The sequence below is a fragment of the Pectinophora gossypiella genome, chromosome 1 (assembly GCF_024362695.1).
Source record: "Pectinophora gossypiella chromosome 1, ilPecGoss1.1, whole genome shotgun sequence".
In the NCBI taxonomy this organism is placed as follows: domain Eukaryota; kingdom Metazoa; phylum Arthropoda; class Insecta; order Lepidoptera; family Gelechiidae; genus Pectinophora; species Pectinophora gossypiella.
Window position 1 is genome coordinate 9,556,027 of NC_065404.1, and position 25,958 is coordinate 9,581,984.

Sequence of the window (25,958 nt, forward strand, 5' to 3'; positions counted from 1 at the left end):
TAAAATAAATGTTTACACCAATCTTCTACACTTTTACTTCTTTCGATCATAAACCCACTTTCTTCTTTTTGAAGTTTTCTAAGACACAAAATAGGGTACAAAATATATTTGAAAGAAAAAACCAAGTAAAAATCAAATCATTCATTTATTAACCTTATAACAATCAAAGCTATTCATTATCACATAATCGTTCATTATAATCGTGGCACTTAGTGTTAAATAGAAATTACAAATAGGGCTGCCAGCCGGGGTACAGTCGGCTAAGGTTGGCGGGATCCGTAGCGGAGTGGATGAGGCGCGCCACCTGGCCGGGGACCGCGACGCCGCCAGCGACTCCGCCCTCGGTGCCACTCAGCTTGCTGCTAACTGACAACAGCGCTCGCTTGGCGAGACTACCATCTGATCCAGAAGTTTCTAGAAACATTGATAACATACGTAAGTTCGCTATTGGAGATTACTTATGCTTTTAGTATAGGGCCTAAACTGATAATTTATTGTACACAGGGTAAAACAGAAACCCAATATGACAACATGAAGAGAAACAAGAGGCTCAACTTATTTCTAACGGAAATTTCTTCCAGTAGGCCTGTGAGAGTGAAAGAATAACGAGAGGGCAGATAACGTGTACAAGCATAGATACATATGAATACATACACTAATATAAAATAAAATTAATGTGAAAAATAATGTTTTGTGTGTTAAATGACACTGTAACTTAAATTAGCAAATCAGTGTTACCCTCAGGGCAAATAATCGCTGAACCCATGAACATTTATATTAATTAAATATATGTGTGTTGTGGTTTGTCCGAAAAATAAACGTTTTTATTATTAACTTTAGAACCTGAACTTATAACAAATAAACTTTATGATGGAGGCTTAAAAATACACTTAATATGGATCTGGAACTTTGCACTTCACTCTAATTTTTAACTTAGTAGAACTAAACGCCCGGTTTTGTCACCAGGCTCAGGCCTCCCCTCATCAACCATAGTAGGTCATATGAAGAGCGCATACACCACGCTTCGACCAACATAAAAATCAGTCGAACACGATGATATACAATTTCTCAAATTTACACGTGTACTGTAGGTGAACATACGATTAATGGTAGTATCTTTTGACGGTGTAGGTAGAACGTTTTGTTGCTTGGACGTGACGGTCCAGGTGTACAATGGGTCGCAGAGTAGAACCTCTAATATCGTCAACAGTGTCTCCTGATTATCTCGAAGCAGCTGCATGGTTTTCTCACAGGACCTGAAAATTTCGAATATTTTAGATATTACAGAATGCTTTGTGACAATGCTTCTATGCTGTTCTGGGAGCAAATAAAAAACATAGAAAACGTTCAGCTGCTTGTCTTCCCGGGCATGTCGTAAAAACCGACAGAGGGATTGTGTCCTCTAACATGATGGACTAATGTTATGGGCGATAGGCTGATCAATTATCACCATAAGGTTCATCATATCCAGCTTACGACATCGTATCAACAGTGGCTGCAAGTTGCCTTTGATTACTTGTGGCTCTGCCCACCCCATTAGGGATTACGGGCGTGAGTTTATGTATGTATGTATGTATGTTTGTGACAATTATAACATCCCGTTTAGCAACAGCCTCCGTGGTTTAGTGGTTACAGCATTAAGCTCAAGACCCGGACCCGGACCAGGTTCGATTCCCGATGGGGACATTGTCGAAATCACTTTGTGAGATTGTCCTTTGTTTGGCAGGCTTGAATCAAGTTGAATCACCTTGATGTCTAAAAAAAGTAAGATGATTCCGTGCTTCGGAGGATGCGTTAAACCGTTGGTCCCGGCTATTAACCGTAAAAAAACACCACCAACCCGCAGGGGAACAGGGTTGTGGAGATGCTCCATACCCCCCGGGTTGATTGAGGGAAGGCCTGTACCCAGCTTATATAGGCTGTTTATGTCATTTATGTATATTATGTATTTGTTAGACTGGTTCATAGAATAAAGAATAATACTACATACAGAGCGGACACTCCGACCCGCACTAATGCGAATTGGTGCCTTTTTCCTTTTTTTCGAATTTGATATATTTTATTTATAATATTATTCGAAGTATAAATACCTCCTAAATATTCCTTCAACGCCGCTAGATCCGAACCCTGCGATAATATCTTGAGTCAGGCGGAACGGTATCGTTTCTGGGGTCGGCAATGTTCTGCCCTGATCAAATGCAATACCTGTAACGATTTCAGACATTAACATTACAGTGGATAGCACTGTGTGTAAATTATTACATGAAATAACATAAAGAATTAAGGGAAAAATAGATAAAATACTTACACAATGGACACAAGATACAGAAATAAGAACAACAGAAGAAGGGAAGTTGGATGGACATTTCTCTAAAATATACATAAATAACCGAAATCTCGAGAACACTTACCGAAATCTATGTGGACAACCTCTGCGGTTTTTTTGTCAATGAGGATATTTTGTACATGTCTGTCTCCCAGACCTAGAATATATCCCACCATCGAGGAAGAGGCAACACTGAAAAATTGTATGGTTTATCATTCGACAATAATAACTAAATAGGAAAATAACAGTTTTTATTTTTTATTATGTAATTAAAGTTAAAAAAATTAAACTAGTCACATCACTTTGTATACTTTTGCAATATTTAAAACAAAGAAAAGTGATCTCCCTAGCATTATCCCGTTTTTCACGGGGTCTGCTTACGTAATCTCAAGATTTGACAGGTCCTGTTTTTTACAGAAGCGACTGCCTGTCTGACCTTCCAACCCGCGAAGGGACAAACAGCCCAATACAGGTTAGGTCACATACCTCCGAAAATACATTTCTCGAAAATATAGGGTTTCCTCACGATGTTTTCCTTCACTGCTGAGCATGTGATAATCATTTATGATCTAAACATGAATTCGAAAACAAATTCGACAATCACTGGTTTAGGCCTGTGCTGGATTCGAACCTGCGACCTCAAAGTGTTTAAAACAAAGAAAAGTAAATTATTAAAATTACCTTTTAGTGTACGCCAATCGTCGTTCATACCACGTCACTGGGTCCAGGTAGTGTTCCGTGAAGAAGTAGTGGAACACTGGACGGAATTGTTTGAGGATCTTCAAGAACACCGCTAACTTTTCCTGATTAGGTCTCCGTTGTTCATGCAGACTACCCAACTTGCTTCGTGCTGCTTGCGGCGAAATGTCCTGGATAATTTCATCATCATCAGCCCATTAACGTCCCCACTGCTGGGGCACGGGCCTTCCCTATGGATGGATAGGGAGATCGGGCCTTAAACCACCACGCGGGCCCAGTGCGGATTGATGGTTATTAACGACTGCTAATGCAGCCGGGACCAACGGCTTAACATGCCTTCCGAAGCACGGAGGAGTTCGAGATGAAAACTTTTTTTTTGTGGTCACCCATCCTATGACCGGCCTTTGCGAAAGTTGCTTAACTACAACAATCGCAGACCGAGCGCGTTGAACGCTGCGCCATCGAGCTCCTCGATAATAAATTCGTTTAGTGTAAAAACAAACAGTTAAAAAAAATATTGTTTTTGTGGAGGAATTTGAGAATTACTGGCAATCATGGCACAATAGTTCAGATTATGAGAAGTTGTTATTGCCGCTAAGTTAATTTTACAGTAGCACTAACCGAATAACTTGATACCCCGCCAAAAGTAAATTATATGACAAAAATAATATAAAAGCATAAATTGGCGTGGTTTCAGCAACGTTACCTGTGATCGGTAACGCGTGTGCGCGCCCGTGAGATACGCTCCAATCGGCATCGTGCCCTCACACCACTCCAGAACGCCTGACCGACGAGACATCGGCACCACCTGAAGAATACAATCTTTAAAACAGGGTTTTTCAACCTAGGGACAGTGGGCCACCGGGGGTCACCGAACCGAACCCAGTGGTTCGGCGGAAAGTATATAAAATTATGGTTGGAGTGGCGCTAAGGGTCCGCTATAAGATATAAGTTTTTATTTCCCAGAAGTAAAAAATATACTTTCAGTGGCTTAGATTTTAGCATTTACAAGACTTCTCTTAGTCATAAACTTCCCATTGTACGTCGCCGGAATATAAGAAGTGTGTGTTTTGTAAGTTTGTTGGATTTGTATATCTCAGTTATATATTCCTTCTGTGCAATAAAGTATTGTGTATTGTATACTTTATTACATCCCAATTCATACCACACCCCGGACACTTCATACAAAACACCCAATTTTACACAGACACTACACTTTGACGTTATCGTACACACGCATATGTGTGTGTGACGTCTGACGCCCATACGACTGAAGACAGAGAGAGGAGGGGTGAGGTAAATCTAGCTAAGCCGCTGGTGGGGAGCGGATAGATGCCGTTCTACACGTACTATTCTAGCTTTAGATGTTCAAACGTGAATTGCTTCATCTCACCTTGTACGTCCGTATGAGAAGCTTGTTCCGACTAGTCACAGGATCATTTTCCAATAACGTGTTCACAATGTTGAACACTTGTTGCATTACCGCGTCTTGCCTTAAGTCGTCTTCACCCTACAATGTACAATACAGATAAATAAATGTTCACATGCAGTCGCGGAAAGTGGTTCCAATCTAGAATTTTAGTACAATACACTTGTACCAAGCAGACAATCCACACGCTCCTAGTGACACTCATTTGTAAAATTCTGATTAGTGGTTTAGAAATTAGGAGGGAAGAGACGTACATACACACGTACAAACATACATAGCGTACAGATACACACCCCACCACCCACCCCCATTTGCTTCCCCGTAGTCGGGTAAAAAAATCTTAATAAGGTAGGATAGTAGTAGTAGTTCGCAAAAATGACAAGTTAGTATCTAAAAATTAGTCAACTACTTCTGAAATATTTTTAGAGAAATGAAATACTAAATAAAAAAGGTACAAGAACCAATTTCCGCGGGTTTACATGATCTGTGCTCGAACAATTTCTACCTTTATCAATAAAATTCTTGATTTTCCGTCTGAGCTTCTGCATGTTATCTTCTTTGGACAATTTATACCGCCGACGAGTTCAAAATAGTTTTCAAATGAATATATCGCTGAAATTAAAATAAAATCGTCTAAACATTTATCATAAGTAAGACAACACATGTGAAATATTGAAATGCGAATAAAAAAGGGAACGCAACAAAAATTTTTTTCGAAAAGACTGAATTCGCTACTACTATTTCATTCAATGTGTAAAAATTCTAAACGTTTTACAATATTCTTACGGTAGATAACAATACACAAAAGACTTACTTGGTAAATGCGTGTAAATGCAGCTGACGCTAACGGGAATAGTCACTGTAGGAATAGGTATAGCATTCAAATGGCCCAGCCTATGAATATGCTCAGCTGCAGGTATTTTCTGCCGCATCTCCTTAGTCCTCGGTACGTAGTTTGCAAAGCTTATGGTAGCTAAAAAATTTACAAAGTAATTCTTGTTGAAAAAAATAGGAGTCAGTCAGCGAAATCTTGTCGGTGTAGCATTGTTGTCTATCAAAGGCCAATTCTTTCATTTCCTTATAAGACACGACGTTCACCTTCTCTTTAATCTGTTCCATGTAAACTCTTCAAATGATGACAAAAATATAGCACCATTATTTTCCAAGTAAATGTATTTGTAAGGCTTTAATTGACGACTATACTCCACAGTAGCTTTAGTGAGTAAATGTGTGTGCAATAAATTGTATATTATTATTGTCAAATACTGACCGTCGCACATTTTCTCCATCTGCGCTATAATAGCAGCTAGGGTGCTGTCTTCTCGCGCTAATTCCGTCACCATATCCTGCGCCGCTGTTACCCTCGGTTCCTGCGCTCGGGACCTCTGCGTTGCCCCGCTAATAGTCCCGCTAGTATTCAATATCATCTTGTCCTTGTCAGAGTTCTTCAAACTGAAGAGGATAGGTAGCGTGTGGTGGGGGTGATCCATTGCACATTTCTCTGTTCGTAGATTTACATATTATTATTAGGTTATCTAAAGATATTTGGAACGTTGAATAATGTACAGTCACACCTTAGAACCATGTCACATTATTTTTTTTGACACATTGAACTATAAGTCTTACTAAATGTCAAATATGATAATGCCACAGGGTTCCAAAGTGGACACACGATATTGCTCACGACATACAGGCACGAAGTGGAAGTGGGTAGTTTCATATGTCAAAGATAAATTATGAAATTCCGATAAATAAAGACAGATCTAAAAGTGACAAAAATGTTTTCTTTTCTACTTAACTTATTTATGAATTTTAATAAAGAAAAATGTAATAATAACTGCGACATTGTCACGTATTTCTAGGACGTCACAAGTTGCTTTTTCTTACAAATTCCATAGTAATTTAGTGTTTTGACGTTTAGTAAAAAGTAAGTGATTTGACTAGTTGAAAACCGCCTGTCTGTTAATTTAGTATAACTGGAACGATGAGAAGATATTTCAATATTAACCAGTTTTTGACGTAAAGTAGCAATAAGAACAGTCACTTTATCGACTATATAGATTAACAGTCTGGAACAATAGAATAGAACAAGTTGTATTGTTTAAATACATAAATCTACGTACTTATTAACTTTTTCAAGTTATCATCGAAGTAGGACTTCTCGTTAGTGATCCGCGGCACCAGCTGCGGTAGCACTGTGATGAACTTGCGCGAGGGAACGGCGTGTAGCAAGTCTTCGAAACTGGGGCCGCCGTCGATGTCCTCCAGACGGATTCCCGGGTTGTCTAGCCAGAGAGATATCACCCGGAACACTGAGAGATTGTGTGCGTCGCAGAGCTTCAATGACAGCAGATAATACCTGTTATACAACGCATGTGATGTTGACGAAATAGTGGCAAACAAATTGGGTTAACTTCAGGGTGGTTAAAAAGGCCACATCAAAGCAATTCCTCGAAAAAAGCAATATTGCTATTTGACATTTGTATTGCGCACTTAATTTTATATGTCAAAATGTCAAGTTTGCAAATTTCAAATAGCAATATTGCTTTTTTAGAGGAAATGCATTGATGTGGCTAAAAAAGAAAGGATGTTGTATAAATTCTGTGGTATTCGTACACCAAATAGGCTAAGAAAAAACATAATTAAAACATTACCTCATAGCTTCCCGCACGAACGTTTCTTTCTCAGCCCTCGTGCTCGCGATTTCAGCTTCGTCAATCTGTCCGAGTTTATCGCTCACGTTCAATGCCTTGCGTTCGTCTTTGCTGAGCGCTTGAACATGCTGTGTGGACCTCAAAGTGTTGGCCGCCCCTTTCATGTTCTCCAAACATTGGACTTTCTTCTCGAATATCGAAGAGTTCATGTATGTTACAATCTAAAATGAAAATATAAGTTGCATCCGAGTGTTAGACTTCATGAACTGCTTATACGTATACGATCCCTCACTACTGAACAACACCAATTGTAAGCGTGTCGGGTATTGCTCTATTATCGGATGTCCAAAGTCAGACAGCGGGACTATTAGACCTTCTAATCTCTTGCGAAGTGACTTACCAACTTAACAATCATACCATGCAAACTGAACTGTTTGATGACAGTTTATCAACACATTAAACGTATGTACCCCTTAGACGACTTGTACGACATGCCCACGCCGGCAAGCAACACGAAGCATTCTAAGAAACGGAGTTACCTGTTTATACTCAGCATCAGCAAATTTAGCGATATCGTAAAATACTTTCAGTCTGGTTTCCTTATAGCCCTCATTATTAAGAGCCAATAAGCTTTTCTTTAAGTATTTATCGATTATATCCTTTCCATTTTCGCATTTCGTCTCCGCCATCCACAGGCCGTACTGCCTGAGGATCATAAAAAAATATAGCATAATATAAAAAAAAAACTTGTCAGTATTTTTTTTCATTTGAATGCGACTCAATTTCAACTAAAATCAGCATTATAAGAAACTTGCAAAGGATTTTAATTAGGAAGATCTTAGTTTTGGTGGTAAATTTCCATCCCGTACCTTAAAGAAACCGCTGTAAGCTCCGCATTGGAAGGCGGATTGGACATGATATTGCGGAGCAGGGATAGCGCGATGTCTTTATGCCCTTTGGCCCACGATATCTGGCTGTCAGCGAACGCCACCTCTTGCGAATTTTGAACTTTTTTCACAACTGCGAGCAATCGTTGTGCCATTTGAATCCTTTCGTTGGACAAGGACAGTTCTGAAAGAGTATTGAAGTAATGTTAAATAAGGTGCAAACCAAGCTGAAGAAAAACAATAACCAAAACATTACAAACCAGCATATTGAAGCTGCAATGAACTTATGTCCTTCAAACAGGACGGATACTGCTTTGCAGCGTGTTCGAGTATCAAACTTCGTTGCGCTATCAGAGCTTCCAGATGCTTGAAGTCATTGAAAGCTGGTAAATTCTTCACTTGCCACTGATCGAATAATTTTGTCACGGGCATGTTATCACATCTCACAGAGAAGTAGTCTTCAATGTCGCTGAACAGATGTAGTTTTGAAACAACTCTATACACACTTTGACAATTTTCCATGTTGATATTCTGGCACAGTTTCGCAACAGCAAGTTTTGCTCGATTCAAAGGCAAAGTGAGCTTAGTCTCAAAATCATGTGACGATTGGACGTTAACGCAGTCTTTGAGGCAAGAGTAACGGAAAGCCTTTATTACGGAGTATATGTTGTCATTGGCTTGTTTAGACTTCTCTTCTAACTCCTGCGTGTTCACGAACTCTGACCAGTCACCTACAAAAACATGGAATCTTTTAAGGCCAATGCAAGGCAGAGGTGGTACCGCGAGTGTTGCGTACCGGGGGCCGGAATATTGCAAGAAACCAAGTGTAGAAATAGAAGTCAGTCTCAATGCCATTACAGATATTTTGAAGAAATTTATTGATGACGTCATACCGTACTTGTGTACAAATTCCATAGAGATGTACCTTTTTGACGATCCGTAAAAAGGTATCTCATTGACATGTGTAAGTATAAACAGCCTATATACGTCCCATTGCTGAGCACACGTCTCCCTTCAATCAACCAGAGGGGGTATGGAACATACTCTACCACGCTGCTCAACTGCGGGTTAGGTTGTGGGTACTCCTCCTTATTCTCCTTCTTTTCTTGTATATATTTAAATAATTAACTCACCTAGAAACGCTAAGCAGTCGTACTTAATATCGTTTATATCATCATTCTCGGGTAGAGACTTAATGTACTGCAAGGCCAAGTGGTGCATGCCGGACTTATGTAGCGACTTAACCACCCCGTACTGAAGGGTGGGGTCGATGTCACCACCGCTAGACAGGGCGATGTCATGGAGTAGTAAGGCATCCGCGAACTGGCCGGTTTTTATAAGATGTTTACGCTTTTCTTTCTCTATGGTCAAATGGGTAGTGCCACAGCCATCTACGGCGTCCATTTCTCCGATAGACACGAAACACTGTACCAAGAATTATTTGTATAAATAAATAAGGCAATCGAGTAATATACTTCATTTTAAGAACCAAAATTTAGAATATAACGACCTTACGAAGTCAATCTTGTGGTATTACGCTTATATTTAAAACAGCTTTAGTACTACACAAACATGTAGTTGAAACAGTATGGTATATAAACTTATTTAAAAATATTCCCAATTGTCTAAAATCACAACACTTAAACGCGTAGTTGGACGTGACGAAGTTACGTATGTTTCTGATTATATGACAGAATGTATTATCTTAAGTATAATAATAATGTAATTTTATTCTCTAAAATTAGTTCCCATAATATGTTTATTATTTTTGTCAGGCTACATAGAATTCGTAAACCAGTTTAAATTAGGATGTTCTAATCCGATTCCGAGACATTCGCGGTTAAGATCGGATCTTTTGTTTTATTTTGTAATTTCAATTAAATGCCAAAGCAGTCACCTTTCTAAATATTCTTTGAACGTTTTCTCCACCAGGCAGTTGCGTGGTGGCATCTGGGGAAGACGGTGGCACGCCGTTGTTCTGCGCGGCCGCCCACAGCTCTCCGTAATATATCGCCACCACGCTCTGGTCGGCCACCGTGGCTACCCACGCCACTTTCTCATAATCCAGACGGAGGTAGTTCAAGCTTTCAACCGTACGATCTGGTCTGTAATACATACAAAATTATTACAAACATTTATAAACCGTCTGCTACAGACAGAACTCGCGGCCCTCGCCGCGGTTTATGACGAGTGAGGTCATTTTATTCGGGACGTCCATCACCACCATATCATGAGTATATCTTCTATAATTGTGATTTTGTATGTGTTTTTTTCTCATGGGCTATATGTGAGGCGTCCTTTAATAATAAATGAGTCTTATTCTTAATAGTTCGGTCAAAAATACCAGTCCTAAATACTTTTTGGGGTATTTTTTTATTATTACTTTTCTGAAGCACGTAGCTCGAAAACGAATTGGAACTCCGAAAAGTGATAAAGGGGATAAAAGCGTGATATTATGTTGTTTTTTTTTCGTACTTACCGTGGTGTGTAATGACTGCGTTGAAGACGTACAAAGTTGACAATGTCCAACATAAATTGAACAATCAGTTTGTCGTCATGGCTGAAAACTGCCGCAGTTCTATTATTTTCGCTTCCTTCACTGCTGCCGGCTCTCTCGTCAAAATTCTTGTCCCACATATGATTGAAGAACGCATTTATTTGATTTGCAACAATTGTTATATGTTCTTCAGAAGAACAATCCAATAGCAGACCGACTAGCGGTGGCAAAACTTTTCTACATACATCATCCTGAAAAAAAATGTTTATAGACGATTATACTTTAGATGCCTTACGAGTAACGGTATAAATTGCAAGTTAGGCTACAATATAACTCATTAATTTAATCCGAAAATAAACAACATTATAAACTACTGTACTGTATTATGTACTGTGATCATGCAAATAAATAATCTATCTATCACTATTGTTCGACTACTAACGCATAATAATATTTTACCTTCAAAACGCACACCGCGTGCAAACTTTTCAAATAATTCGTCGGTAAAGCTAGTACTTCCAAGAGAGCAGTTGTGATCCTAATCAGCCACTGACAATGAGTTTCATGAGTTTTTGGAATCCAAAGCTCTTGCGTGCACGGTGCTTTAAATTTAGTTGTGTTAATTTTAAACGCCGCATTCGTATTGGAGTTTGGAGATGACAGAGGTATCAATATGTTCTTATCTACATCTTCTAGTTCTGTAAAATATAAAAAGAAAAATAATCAGTAATTTTCAAGCACGACGATATCATTGGCTCTTATTGTAAAAGGGTCTAGGCATATCTTTACAGCTGCCTTGAACTTTTAATGGAAGGTTATCTCATCATCGTCGAACGTCATTAGGGTGCACCATGTGTATTTGTGAGGTTTTGTCCGAACATGGATATGAGTTTCCTGAAACCCCATGTTCATTCATAAAGATTACAGACAATGTAACTACAAACCTAAAGCAATCTTCCCTTCCCGATATTGCATCAGATGTTTCAACATTTTTGCTACAGCATTAGTTACAACAGGGTCCTTATCAAAAAGGATTTCCGCCAGTGAGGACATTGAAATTATTGCAAAATACTGCTTTGGGCCTATGTTTGTCACTCTCTGTGTATCCGCGGGCGGCACGGTCACCAAAGTCTTTAGATCATAGTTGCCTATTTCTCCTAAACAGTTGCAAGCTTCGATTATCGTCTGAAATTAAAGAAATAGTTATTATCAATCTTGCGTGAGTTTTAAAATGACCGACTGATAAACAATCAACTTCAATTGTTTTTACTTTATCGTCCGTTGCTGTCTTCAAGGCGCTGCTGAGCGAGCAAATTATTTGATGAATTTCGCTTCTGCCACAGTCGTCGGAGAAGCCCTTCTTATTCAAATCCTCGCACAATTTGTTCGCGTATGGCTTATTTGCTTTCAAAAACTGACACATAGTCATTAGGGTTTCGTGGCTGAAATGATATGTTATACATTACCAATGGTTTCAGTCTACAATTGTTCAGGTTGTTAAACATTTAATTACCACTGTACCTCGGACAACTCAAGCTGCTCCTATATGTTTTCAACTTTTCCAAAAATTCTGTTTTGGACGAACAATTCAGATTACCAACTGCACTTTGAGACAACGAAGTAATAAAATCGATGACGTCTTCGCTTTTTATCAAGTGAGGTTTCATATCCACAGCTAGGTAGTTCAACAAAGGGTCCACCACCGCTTCGAATCCTTCTTCCTTTTTAATCATTAGAATTGACAGTATGTGGGAGACAGTTTTTCGTACCGTATCTACTTGATCAGGTAATATTTTTTCCAATATAATCTTGAGTGCATCCACATAAACTCGGATATCATCTTTGCTTTTAGACCCTTTTATAGCATTGGCCAAGCTGTTGCATGCGAAGTTACAGACAAATGCATCGGATGAGTATCCGAAGGGAACACTTTCCAAAAAACATATATACGAGTGTAGCTTTAACACTTTGTACTCGAACACGTTTTCATCAAGAACATAACTCCACAGTTTAATTAAAGTTTTAAAAATAGTCAAAGCCTGTTGTTCGCAGTGGTAATTTAAAATATTCTCTTCTATTAGCTCCTGAAATTACACATTCAAATGTAAAAAAAAAATATATTTACGTCAGTATGAATGAAAACATTCATAAAATAATAATAGTCGCATAACGTTCTTTCATGGACTTAGCAAAACAGAGGCTTATTTCAGTAGTCAAGCAAAACTTGTTGGTATCATTTGAATAAAATACACATAAACGTACCCCCATGTAGGTAAGTATCGCTTGAAACACTGCCTTCGGGTAGCAGAAGCTCTTGTTAAGCGGTGGAATATGGACGTTGTATTGTGTCTGGGCCGCAGTGCGGTCGCTCAGGTGTGACCCCACCAGAACTACCAACTCGCTCATGTTTTCCACAAATAATGTGCTCCATTTGTCAGCCCCTAAGATTTCTCTTGTCGACTCGAACATTCTATGCGCATTTTCCGCCCATTCCCTTTTACCTCCTTCGAAGCTTAGGCTATATTTCTCAGCGACAATGTAAGGGAGACACAGCACAAGTATGTTACAAAGACAAGTCTGAAACAAAAATAAATTAACACATTTATGATTATAAATAGATAAAATAAAGTATACTTGTTAAAACCAAACGATTTTTTTTATATGTATACGTACTTCGACTATAGCCTCCGCAGATTTTCCTGATTTAGTTGCCACCAATTTTAAAACGTCACTGTTTTTCACAACGCCTCCTTTCCGCCAAAGTATATCGGCTGGGATCAGCCATTTCAAATGTCTCTCAAGAAAAGAGTTCACCTTGTCGAATCCAAACAAATGCAAAGGCATGTTGTCTAAACTGTTGCCTTTGGAGAACCAGAAGTTTAATATAAACAGTAAGTTATCATTGAAGTATGCTTCCACAGTCTTATTGCAGGCTGTGTGTATTATCTTGGTTAAAACGTTTTTCACAAGTTGTTTGTCAAGCGATTTATCCTTTTCGATCTGTATCACTTCAGTCACTATACTGTGCACTAAAGAGTTCTTGATCTGTACTAGTGCTAAAAAGCTATGAAAAACCGTCACCGTTCTATTCGCCGATTCATCTTTTAATATTGATTCTGTTTTCTCTGCCATCTAAAATAAAATGAAATATAGTTAATAATGGCCAATTTAAGAAAGACTGTCGTATCATTTCGCTTGAACCAACTACATACTAACCTTTATTACAAATATGTCCAATAAACTGGTTAAATACGACGCGATATCACGATCGGATACGTGTCTGAAATTCAGTTTCAGCAGATAGCAACAGTAGAGGCGAATGCTGTGTATATCTGCCTTAACTTTGTTTTGTACTGCTTCTAAGTACATGTTATCAACTTCGATATTGTATTTGAAACTGAGTGCTGCTATTTTCGCTGCGCTATCGTATATTAAAGCGGCAACGTGAGGAGAATAATATTTTTTCTCACATCGTTGCAAGTATCCTCGAACCATAATGCAACAGTTTTGTTTCCCATTGCTAAGTTGCCAAAACTGATCGAGCATTTTCGTAAATACTCTGAGCAACTTGAATGATGCCTCAGAGTATTTGAATAAGTCTTTGCACATACCTTGCATGAGAATAAATATTGATTCTGCAAAAAAATAGAAACATACAGATCTACACTCAGTGGCATAGAAAATATATATATATATATATATATCTCTGAAATAATATTACCCAATGGTGGTTCTTCTACTTTACAATCGTTGAGCAATTCAATGCACTCCAAAGCACAGTTCACGTCCCACGAGGAAGTGAAATTGTATATTTTGGGATCCAATATGAAGTCTAATACTTCGCTTCGACCGTCTGCACGCGTCCTGCAATACGCCGCTAGCACACAAATAGAAAGGTGTCTCAGAGTTTGCGCATCTGATAGACAGTCGTCTTGCTCGAACATTTCCTCCTCGTCAGAAGTCATTCTTTTATTCACCAGCAAGTTGAGACACTTGAAAAATTCTCCGTCAAACGTACGTATCTGGCTGCTCAGCAAAGCGGCATAGCCACCAATCAGGATATTTTTTAACTGCTTTAGCAAACTGATTTGCTCCGTTATTCGAGAGCCTTTTAAGTTGTGTGTCAGTGATAAGTACATGTCTCGGATTCCTTTTTTCAGTAATCGATAAATGTCTTCATTTTCAATTACAGCGCGATTTATAAAGTCATATTTCACCATCAAGTCAAGGAATTCCAGTACAATGTTTAAAAACTTTACGTACTCTAATAGATCAACTGCCTTGCTATTCAATTTGTTGATATATTCAAATAATTTTGTCTCAAAATAATCTTTGACGTCTTTGCTCACTTCGGAATTTAACTGGAAGTGGTCTTGTACTTTTTCTTGTATAACTTTTGGTTCTTCAACGTCTAACTCAAGCTCACTAAACATTATAGATCTTTCAACTGAGTTGAAGAGTACGTCATATACATTTGTGCATTCGGGAATAATTGTACTATTTTGAAATGAGATATTCTCATTTACCACGAGCCGCAGTATTAATTCTTTGATATTGCCTACATCAACAGCCGTCATCTGTCCTTGTATCAACCAAGCAAAACATTTGTTCCTTCCATCCATGTGACTACATTTATTAAAGAACTTGTTTAGAATATAATTTAGCGTCTTTACGCTGGAATCAGTCACTGGCATACCTTTTTCATAATAGAATTTGATCAGTGGCTGTATGTTTTGATATTTTAGCATATCCAGAGCCAATAATAATTGCATAATTGAGTGAGATGGCGCGTGTGACGCGTGAAGTAGAGTCGATGTCCTGAAATAAATTAAAAAGCTTTTGTGATCTGGTTCATTCAGTGACTTATCATTAAAAGCCATCTATCACTAGTAATATATCAGTTTTTACTTTGGCGGCGACAGTAATGGCGAAGCGGTACTTGCTTACTTTTAAGTAAAAAACAAGTAGAATTTCTTTTCAAAAATGCGTTATTTACCTGACACAAGTGTTCCACAGTGATATCAGTACATCGTGTTCTTCGTCTGAACTGGTCGAGCGTGACTTCAATTTTTTTACAATCAAACACACCATATCTTCTAACAAATCCCAGTTCAGATCATTTTTGTTTGCTATGACAGTTTCTATGACTGTAAGCAACAATATTAAATCGTCTGCGGCAATTGATTCAATATAATTCTTTACATACATGTGTACTATTGCTAACCTGAAATATCCGAATACAGGGTTATTAACCTTCTCAACCGAAGACAACTTATTATAGGTATACTAGCGGACTAGACAAAAGAGAGAAGAAGGTTCAATTACAAACGTAAACCATCTAGAGATTTACCCGAATCATCATCATCAACAGCCTATATACGTCCCACTGCTGGGCACAGGCCTCCCCTCAATCAACCGGAGGGGGTATGGAGCATACTCCACCACGCTGCTCCAATGCGGATTAGTGGAGGTGTTTTTACGGCTAATAGCCGGGACCAACGGCTTAACGTGCCCTCCGAAGCACGGAATCATCTTACTTTTTCGGACAATCAGGTGATTCAAGCCTGAAAAGTCCTTACCAAACAAAGGACAGTCTCACAAAGTGATTTCGACAATGTCCCCATCGGGAATCGAACCCGGACCTCCAGATCGTGAGCCTAACGCTCTAACCACTAGACCACGGAGGCTGTTACCCGAATACGTACAGCAAAATCGGTCGAACAGTTTTTGAAGTTTGTGCAAAACACACGCACGTTCCTTATAAAAGAGAAGAGGGGCTAACAACAAAATTACCATGGCACATGATTTTGTTTCAATTCTTCAATGAGATCGTAAAACGAGTTATTTTTATTGAACATTGTTCTGGCTTTTTTCGTAGAGTTCTCGCCTTCCTCCTGTCGTCGTTCTGATAAACTGAAAATCTGAAAATAATTCATTTCAACAAGTAGGTATAATAGAATATACAGCAAATGTATACAGTGAAAAATGCTTTGAATGGTCCTTTCCCACACTAAAAGATAACTAGACTATCTTGTATAATGTAATTAATGTCATTACCTGAAAGTAAACAGATGCAGCCAACTCATAAAACACATTACAGCGCTTCAACACGTTATCTTGCGGCTTCCGCTGTTTTTGAATAAATGTGACTTCCAAACAGACAATTTCCAGGATGTTGTACAACTGATTGTTCCAAGTCTCCCAGTTGCTCGCCAGGCTTCCGGTTTGCTTTTGATTCCTCCCTAGAGGATGATGAAGCGTCATTGTCTTTGCGAAAAACCTAAAGAGAGAAAACTGTAATCAAATAAGTTATGTTCATTATAATAAAGACTATATAATATAAGCACCAAATAAAGACAACATAGAAGCCCATACTAAACAGAGGGGTATGGTATAGAGTAAACATATATACACTAATTAAAGAATACACTCCGCTATCCCACGTCACTGCGCCGATAACCACTTAACAGAGATGTTTAGATAAAATATTCAACAAGTTTATAAAATTCTTCAATATAACATGACCTCACAACTATAGTATTCCCAATTGGAGTAGTCAGATGTACATGTATTGCATGATGAAGGAAGTACTCACACATAACATAACAAAAATACTTTATTGCACAAACAGGAAAATACAAAACAGCTCTGTTAAACCAATGTGATAGCTGAATTATTACAATATTAAGATTATTTATTTACGAAATTAAATAGGTAAGAGGTTACTCTTAACAAACTATTATTTTGAATAAAAGATCAATGTGTTACCTTCTTCTTCTGGTCAAGACTTGGATCATATAACTTCATAATTGGTGGTAAAAGATTTTCTGTGAAATCACACATAGACAACCGACATTCTGTTGATAGCTGTAATAAATAATGAAATGGTTGAAAAATAAGTGGCAGTTTCAAAAACACATATCATGAGACACATACCGTTTCTAATAACAGAATCATTATTTCTATAATAACTTCTTGCACTTTTTTATCAGCAAACATGCGATGGAAACACTTCTTCAGTTTGGTAAGGGAGTCCCGAAAAGGAATCACAAATTGGTAGCAATTTCGACTTGTCTTCATCACAAGTAATAACAACCTCAACTTGGTGTAGTCATCCAGCTTAGAATGTTTCGAAATACAAGTAGACAAGCAGACATCAAGTAAATCTGAAATAATAGATAAACCCTGAGGATAAACCTAATTAACACAATTAAAGTCAAGACATTTTGAATAAACATTATCATTACAAGCAGATTTAGAACAAATGGGTAGATATCAATGTTTAAAAAAATATTTGTTTGGGGATTAAAATTTAAAACTGAAGCCATCTTTGGATTAAAAAGTAAACTTTTGTTATATGCAACTTAGAGTCCTTGAAGTAGACTAGGGGATCAAATAATAAATTCTGTTGTACTTATTATGTTATTGTACCCTAGTCACTTTATACAAAACAACTCATTTTACACAGACACTACACATTGTCATTATCATACTTGTGCATCAGACACCATTTGAGGGTACTGATGGGGAGTGGAGAGGAACCATTGTATATGTAGTATTATTCTGTATTCTATTCTTGTGACACCAATACCTGAACTGGCAATAGGGATAGTAGACTTAACTTTTTGTAATTGTAGGTTTCATATTACTTCATAGAAACATATCTACCTTCCCAAGCGGCTGGTGTAATATGACTCAAGTAATGGTCACTAGTCAGCACATGTTTGTATAGCAAATTCAAGTAAGCGTCTCCAATAGCCTTTGCTAGCCGACTGTCTCTTAAGATTAACAAGGATGATTCAATTATTTTGTCACAACTGATGTATGCCCGACCTGTAAAATAAAACTTCATTCAGATTTTATTATAACTTGTGAAATTAAAGTTTTAAGTTAACCAGTAGAATAGAATAACCAACATCTAAAAGTAACTAAATAAGTAAAGTTGCAATTATTTTACATAAATATTATTTATTACCTTTTTTGGAACCTGATACACAAAGGTGTAGTAAATTTTCACAAAGAGGCCCCATGACTGTGTCAAATGTCTTAGAAGATTCATATTTTTCAGTTTCCTGTAGTAGAGTAGAATAAACAGAATTAGTACCTACATAAATTCACAAAAGGCACAACAAATAAGTTAAATCTTTATTTATAGCAAATATGTATAATGTTATTACTATGTAAGATCAATGCAATAATATTTGCTGCAATAATGGTAAACTATCTATTCTAATCTATCTCTGTCAATTACACCGGCCTTCGATCAAATGTCAGGAGATCATCCTTTTTATAAATATAATAATAAATAGCTACCTTAAGTACAAGCTCATTGACATCATCAAAAACATCATTCCAAGAATAACCTTTATGGTGAATAGTATTCTCAGATAGTAAAGAAGGAACCGCATTTCCCATCAAAAATGTTTTCAGATTATCTCCAGTTTTCTTGCGATCAGTAGCGCGCGAAGATGTAAGGCCGGCACAACATTCTCTTAACGAAGATTCAAGTGACATTATTACAAGTAATTGTTAAAAGTTTATCGCTGAATATGTACAATATCACAATACACTCATCATTTGTACATCACTTTCCACTCCACGAAAAATAGTATTTATTTGTTATAGTCCTAGAACGAAGTATGAAATAAATATTAAAGTCGCAGCCGTATTTCCGTAAACTGAAAACTTTTTGACAAATACTGCTGACAGTGGGTTGCCAGAACCGTATTGTAGAATTTCCCTATTTCCACCAAAAAATACCCAAAACAATACTATTTTGACAAAGTAGGATAGTCAGTCTAACTGTTTAATTAAAGGGACAAATATGTCTGAAAGTCGGAAACAGTCAAAGCCCTGATTCATGGAATATTACTTTATTGTCTGTAACTTTGCATGTGCAGAGTGTAGCTTGTAAGTTGTCCATAATAAATAAATAAATAAATAAATAAATCACCGTACAACATTGACCGTGCACAATAACCATCCCCGGTTAAACAGCCGAAGGCGTCAAGTGTTACGTCAATTTCAATACCTACCCGTCAAATAGGAGTAAATCCTCATCATTCTTGTTTCCCCAAAATGACGTAAAAAGGTCTCACCTGGCAACCCTGTACTGAACTGTCAAATTTGATGGCAGTGTGACCAGAGATGTAAAAGACAAGGCATTCGTTTCCGGTTCCGATTTCCTACACACCGACACCTTTGCGGACAGTGTCCATACAGTGTCACTCACATTGACTTTTAAGGGCCCCGTATACGGTACGATTTGTCAATATGATCCATCGCTTCAGACATGCTTCAGACCGATGTAAGTTGATGTGTCAATAGGAATCCTTATAGAAGGGAGCATAGAGGGAGAGGGAATGACTCTGACTCAGGGAGGAAGGGAGGGGAAGATTGAAAAGTCAATATATAAATTTTGTGTTGCGCTGTTCAGGCGAAGGAATAATACTCTTAATTTAATTCAAATTTTGTAACCATGAATGAATACGACGTTTGTGACCATACACAGCAGCTATGTATTTGTGAGGATGACTACGCGATAGCGGAATTAGTTTCAGATCATGTGCTAGAAAATATATTTTCTTATTTAAACTTAAAAGACGTAAGGAATTGTTCTTTGGTATGTAAAAGTTGGAATAGAATATTAAATGATGAAAACAATGATGTCTGGAGGCTACAGTGCATGAAAAGGTTGGCGGAAGAAATATTGAAATCAGATTTACTTTCAACTCTGACTACATACAAAGCCAAGTTGCGAGCCTTCTTCCATGCATGGAACCCATACGACTGTTCAAGAAATATTTATGTTAAACCTAATGGATTCACTCTTCACAGGTGAGTGACATTGATAGTTGAGCACTGGGTAAACAAACAAAAAAATCTTTGCCAATATTATATTTAGGTACATAGGTAATTGGATAGAAGATTCACCTCAATGATTATTTTAAAGTTGGTCAGTATTCTAGAGTATTTATAAATTTTTATGATTACCCTAATGTGGAACAGAACTATTTTGTAAGAGTGTCCATCAACTGATGAGTCCGAACTGTCCATAGAACTATTTGTAAGGTAGCTTATACACTATATTCATGTGATGACTCTTAAGTTATTTTCTATCTGTAGGTGTTTATTCTTTTACAGGAATCCAGTTGCACAAAGCACAGATGCATGTCGTGGTAAAATAGGTTTCCATCATGGTCGCCATGCTTGGGAAGTGATTTGGGAAGGTCCACTAGGCACTGTTGCTGTTGTTGGTATTTCCACCAAAGAAGCTCCCTTGCAATGCCAAGGTTATGTTGGATTGTTGGGCTCTGACGATCAAAGTTGGGGATGGAACTTAGTAGATAATCATCTACTGCATAATGGGGACACACAAGGGCTTTACCCTCTACTTAACAATTGCCCTAAATATCAAGTAAGATTTTAGATCACAATTTTAGTTTCTATCCTGAAAGAATTTATGTAAGCTATATTATATTTACATATTTTTTTTATTTATATTAATTTATGAAAGATATTTCATATGTTCAAATATCATAATTATCACAGGTTGGTGAACGTATCAGAGTGATATTGGATTGTGAAGATAACACTTTGTCATTCGAAAGAAATTATGAGTTTTTGGGTGTTGCATTTCGAGGTAAAGTACCTACTTATATGTATAGGTATTAAAATAAAAACTTCAAAAAAAAAGGAGTATTTATCAAAATATTTTTTTTCAGGACTTCCAAATAAGAAACTTTACCCTACCGTATCAGCTGTATATGGTAACACTGAGGTCTCCATGGTATATCTGGGCCCACCTCTAGATGGTTAAAATATTCACCTAGGACTCTGGGACAAATGCAATCTTTTTATTCTTCACTTTAGGACAACTTTAATATGTCTGCAAAAACAGTTATTATGTGATATAAAGATTACCTGTGTACTGTTACCAGGGAAGGTAGGTTATTATTATTTATTATTATTTGAAAATTGTGAGGGTCGGACTGAAAAACAGCCCGAGAGATCACTGCGACCCTGACAGATCTATTGTGACCTAAATCCCTACATTTAAAAATCCTCTCCGATCCGTTCGAAGAGATCCAACATCTTTTTGGGAGAAAGCTCCATGACTACCTGGGGGTCCATTATGTGGCCCCCAAGTGTACGGCTTCTACTATTGGGTATTGCTCCTGATTCCTGCAGACACCTGCTAATGTTATTTTGGGTTATACCTGTTATTTTCCGAAAGGTACAGTTTGTAGACTGCTATTTAATTAATTTTGAAATGAATGAATGGGCCAATATACAATTTTGAGAGGATTGTTTAAACTTCTGCTTTAAATTGATGTGTGTTCCATTTATTTTTTGTCTGTGGATTACCTGTCCCTTTCCTTAACGGCGCAGAAGAAAATGACAGGTATAACTTAAAATTGGATGGTGTTTACTGGAGCAGCACCATTATCTTCACTTTAACTAGTTATGTCATTCAGAAACTTACAGAACAAATAATTTAGTGCATCTGAACCTTCTGACTAATGCACTGAAGACCTAAAAGAAAATGAATATAAAACAAATGTGCTAACTATGATATACCTATAGCTACATATTTTGTATCGATAATAAATCAAAGTCTTAAGACCCCCAGAAACAATTTGAACTTATTCTTTGATACCGAAACAACTACATGTACCTAATCTCATGAAATGATCCCTTGCCGCATTAAATCATAGTCTACTGTTCTTTACAGTCCTACATACATTACCAAGACTACGAGTCTGTTAGCATATAATTGTAGTAGGTATTACCTAAAGATAAACAAGGTCGGATTTATAATGATTGCGTGCGTTATCTAATATCGTCCATGACCTCGTTTAACAAATATGTATCTAATAGGATTCTATGCACACCGACTAGCACAACCCGTAAATTCTATACTAAAATTTAACTCTTACGGTGTGCAGCCTAATGCGTAAGTGCGAGCGAGGCAGATTGTCCGCATGCTCCCCCTCACTCCTTAGCTGCTTACGGTCATTTAAGACTAAAGTGCGATTTGGAGCAAGGCGGAGTTGGATACCGTACTGTATACGTAGTATTATTCTTTGTTCTATGATCTTCGAACACCGGAAGTCAACAGCCACTACTTGTCACTGGTTCTAGTATAGAATGGAGAATCCTTTAGAAAACAAGGTATTAGCGACTTCATACTTCCTTTAAATTTTTAATTTATGAACTTCCACTGCTGCCCACGTATTCAAATTCAATAGTACCTATCTACTTATCGATTTTGTTTTTCAAGGTCAACTATTGATAGTTTTGCGGCACTACTAGATACATGTATCTAATACGTACAATCGTGATGAATTAAGTGTTTTCTAAATCTTGATGTTTAAATTGTAGATTTAGGTGCGATAAATAATCCTATTTAACTTATAAAAGTTTCATGTAATTACCTATAAGTATTTAAGTAAAGTTTTAACGGCTGCGGGTATGTAGATACATACTTACTTACTCGTAGCTGTTGTATTATTTGTGATATCGTAAAAATGGGAAATAAGGTATAATATAAAATGCGTTTATAACTTTTATGTATTTTATTGCATCAACCGCAACCTCATTAACTGATTTACTTAACACACAAAATCAATGGTTATACCAATCACAGAAAATACTGTTTGCTTGAACTGTTCTATGCTAGATAGAAAGTTTTTCCTCCAGATTAAAACTTTTTTAGCTAGCGTCAACATTAATACACACGACTTTTCAGTAGTAACTCCAAGTGAATTGAAATGTAGGTATTTAGTTACTAGTTCTCTTCTCATTCATAATTTCTAAAACTGACAACAATAATTTACATAAATAATGAGTAAAACTAAACAAAATAGTACCTACTCAGTTTATTACAATTTCGTGATTTACAAAAACCTTAAAACAGCACAGACTGGTAGGTAGGTAACTCACTAGCGAATAGATTTTCCAACTTAGGTACCTACTTATATATTTTAAGATGGAATGGAACGCACTCTTATTAACAGTTAACACTAATTTCAGTAACTTATTTATTAATAAATATATTTAACCCACCTTTTGCACTCTTTAATTAGAACCTAATAATTAATTTCGGCACGATATGGTAGGTTCCAATACATTATTATGGTATATCAATTTTTAAGTGTTACGTGCGCGAAGACTGAATGTTGCAGATAAGTTTTTCTAGATTCAATTTAACATATGTTATATAAGTTCTATGAATGAACCTTGATAATACTTGTGTACTAACTGTAAATTGTTTATTACAGTTCTTAGGCACCTATAATAATTATCAGCTTATAGCATAATCACAGCGTGAAATACAAAGATTGGTGCAAAATGACCGTCTTAAAATGTCATCACTATACTTAAAGGAGAAAATACGTTATAAGTGTAGTGTATGTACCTTATACGTATATGGTAATTGTTATTTTGACTAAATTGCCAGTGGGCTTATGGATATGATCACAACCACGGAATAGAAGAAAGAGGTTGGAAGGGCCAAATGAGCGCGGCACGCGAGCCACACAAGTATAGCACTGCACTCATCCGCATACCTTACGACACGGACCTCCGCGATAGTATTTTAAAAGGTCATCCTGTGTATTATAAACCTACAGCGCAATAAGTCAAATATCGACTATCATGCAAGGAGATCCCTCCTTGTCACAGGACAGCTAAAAACCTTCCTATGATCGGCTATTAACAAAAAAATACTTTCGTATGCAGTATCTTACGATAAGTAATGATAACATTGCAGCCTTTCACATAAAATATACGTTGCCGCTAATGTGGCTACGGAATTTGAGAAGCAGTAGAGCTATCGTAGTTATCTGTTTGCAGGAGTAGTAGTAAAAGAGAGTGGGGTTGAGACGGCGACATGGGTTCTCACACAAAACGCGCATTATACGTAGTAGTGATGTAACGAATGTTGGATTTTTCACATTCGCGAATGCGAATGCGATTGCGAATAGTTATCTTCAACATTCGCGAATGCGAATACGAATGCGAATATTTTAAAATGTCAAAAAAGCGCGCTTAAAATGTTTGATAGGTTTGACGTTTCGTATAAGTTTCACTTGTCACGGAATTACCAATAATTTTGAACGAAAAATGATTGTATTGAAAGCAGAAGTATTCAACGATGGGCGACATACAGGAGAAAATATAGCGGCAAAGTTAGAAACTATGTTGTCATCGTGGGGAAGTAAGAGATGGTGGCACTAACATGAAAAAAGGTATTTCTTTATTGAGCATTAAAAATGTGGCGAATTACGCTCACGATTTATTTACATAAAATATTTATCTATTGTAATAACTTGATTATTATTAAGTTCTTTTTAATACGCATGACGTAACAAAATTATTTAGTTCATTTCCGAACGTTCATTTTAAAATGTCAGTTTCTGAACGTTCCCTGTTTGACATTAGAGAGAGCGACTTTTGAACGCGCACGCAACATGTTGTAACTTGTCCGCTAGACCATAACTTTTGTTTTGTATCTAACAATTTAAAGAAAATATAATTATTTTACACCAAGCCGTTTGCTGTTTAAATCTGAGCCACCATCATACACAATACCATCAAGAACACTATCCAGAACATCAGGACTACGATTCCCAATACACGAAATTGGTGACCCCTCTCTACATTTCATAGCGGCGAAGGCCGGCTTGAAAAAACTTTTTAATCGTCTGGGAAGTGTATTTTAATGGTGCTGGACTGTTCCCTGGTGTTGTGATTCCGTGTTTGTGACGTCAAATCTAACCCACTAACTGCATGACGCGGAGACGACTGGCTTCATCATTCTGCACGCTGGTGATATATTTCATTTTCTTTCTGCATGGACTTTTAACAAACGCATACGACGAGTTTCATCATCCTACTGGTGTTATTTCAACATATTTCTGCATGGACTTTTCAACAAAAAAACAAAAATTACAAATAACATTCCGGACTCTTAACAAAAATATTTTACAACTTAAAATTTATTTTTATTGTGTTGTGTTCATGACTGTGGATGTTTATTATTAATTTTCTGGTTGTGTGTTTAGTTATTTATTATAATTTTAAACAATTTTGGTTGCGGTACAGTTAACAATATTTTTAAGGGTATTTTCATATGGTGCATTTTATAATAAGGGATTTTATTACTGTGCATTTTGGTTTATTACTTTTTATTGAATGTTAATATTCTCCGGTGTGTGTTTGTTACTTTGGGGCTGCACATAACATTTTTATTTACATGTTTATATAACATTTTAATATTTTATTCTTGTGCTATTTTTAACATTGTATTAAACCATGGCGGAGGTACAGGCTTTGAAGGATCAGTTGGAGAAAATTCTTGTTGACAAGGCTGCTCTCGAGGAGCAGCTTAACATTAAACAAGAGGCGTGTAGGGTGTCTGTTAAACTTCCACCATTTTGGCCGGATAAGCCATCGGTATGGT

General features: G+C 37.1%; 2 protein-coding genes across 4 annotated transcripts; one reads left to right on the forward strand and one right to left on the reverse strand.

The window, feature by feature from the left end:
• Window positions 1-126: 126 nt before the first annotated feature.
• On the reverse strand, window positions 127-19,175 carry LOC126367248 (serine-protein kinase ATM). Of its 3 annotated transcripts, none has more exons than XM_050010672.1 (34): window positions 18,806-19,175; window positions 18,468-18,564; window positions 18,161-18,325; window positions 17,429-17,658; window positions 17,261-17,359; window positions 16,550-16,786; window positions 16,286-16,413; window positions 15,489-15,716; window positions 14,214-15,310; window positions 13,709-14,127; window positions 13,574-13,624; window positions 12,755-13,069; window positions 12,014-12,576; window positions 11,763-11,934; window positions 11,437-11,677; window positions 10,952-11,190; window positions 10,475-10,743; window positions 9,893-10,100; window positions 9,129-9,420; window positions 8,256-8,726; window positions 7,978-8,179; window positions 7,648-7,813; window positions 7,109-7,329; window positions 6,578-6,813; window positions 5,725-5,955; window positions 5,269-5,427; window positions 4,960-5,066; window positions 4,419-4,535; window positions 3,732-3,833; window positions 3,008-3,195; window positions 2,412-2,518; window positions 2,091-2,205; window positions 1,102-1,256; window positions 127-414 (listed from the first exon to the last, which is right to left on the reverse strand). In XM_050010672.1, the coding sequence occupies exons 1-34, from the start codon at window positions 19,004-19,006 to the stop codon at window positions 227-229; spliced, it is 8,016 nt and encodes a 2,671-aa protein (XP_049866629.1). In that variant the 5' UTR covers window positions 19,007-19,175; the 3' UTR covers window positions 127-226. The 3 variants fall into 3 exon arrangements, with proteins under 3 accessions (XP_049866629.1, XP_049866621.1, XP_049866639.1); XM_050010664.1 differs by having other exon boundaries at window positions 13,166-13,624; XM_050010682.1 differs by lacking the exons at window positions 18,161-18,325; window positions 18,468-18,564; window positions 18,806-19,175 and having other exon boundaries at window positions 13,166-13,624; window positions 16,550-16,772; window positions 17,429-17,565.
• A 748-nt stretch (window positions 19,176-19,923) lies between these two features.
• LOC126367330 (F-box/SPRY domain-containing protein 1-like) lies at window positions 19,924-23,060 on the forward strand. The gene is made up of 4 exons (XM_050010814.1): window positions 19,924-20,329; window positions 20,636-20,909; window positions 21,044-21,134; window positions 21,217-23,060. Exons 1-4 carry the CDS (start codon window positions 19,971-19,973, stop codon window positions 21,309-21,311), a joined length of 819 nt encoding a protein of 272 aa, XP_049866771.1. The 5' UTR covers window positions 19,924-19,970; the 3' UTR covers window positions 21,312-23,060.
• Window positions 23,061-25,958: the final 2,898 nt, after the last annotated feature.

Excerpts from the sequence above, each read along its gene's own strand:
- LOC126367248 (XM_050010664.1), bottom strand. The coding sequence starts at position 19,006 with ATGTCACTTGAATCTTCGTTAAGAGAATGTTGTGCCGGCCTTACATCT. Across the intron at positions 12,577-12,754 it reads CGATACTTACCTACATGGGG|GAGCTAATAGAAGAGAATAT; the intron begins GTACGTTTATGT and ends GTGTAATTTCAG. Across the intron at positions 3,834-4,418 it reads TTCTCATACGGACGTACAAG|GTGGTGCCGATGTCTCGTCG; the intron begins GTGAGATGAAGC and ends TGTATTCTTCAG.
- LOC126367330 (XM_050010814.1), top strand. The coding sequence starts at position 19,971 with ATGAATGAATACGACGTTTGTGACCATACACAGCAGCTATGTATTTGT. Across the intron at positions 20,330-20,635 it reads AATGGATTCACTCTTCACAG|GAATCCAGTTGCACAAAGCA; the intron begins GTGAGTGACATT and ends ATTCTTTTACAG. Across the intron at positions 21,135-21,216 it reads TTTGGGTGTTGCATTTCGAG|GACTTCCAAATAAGAAACTT; the intron begins GTAAAGTACCTA and ends ATTTTTTTTCAG.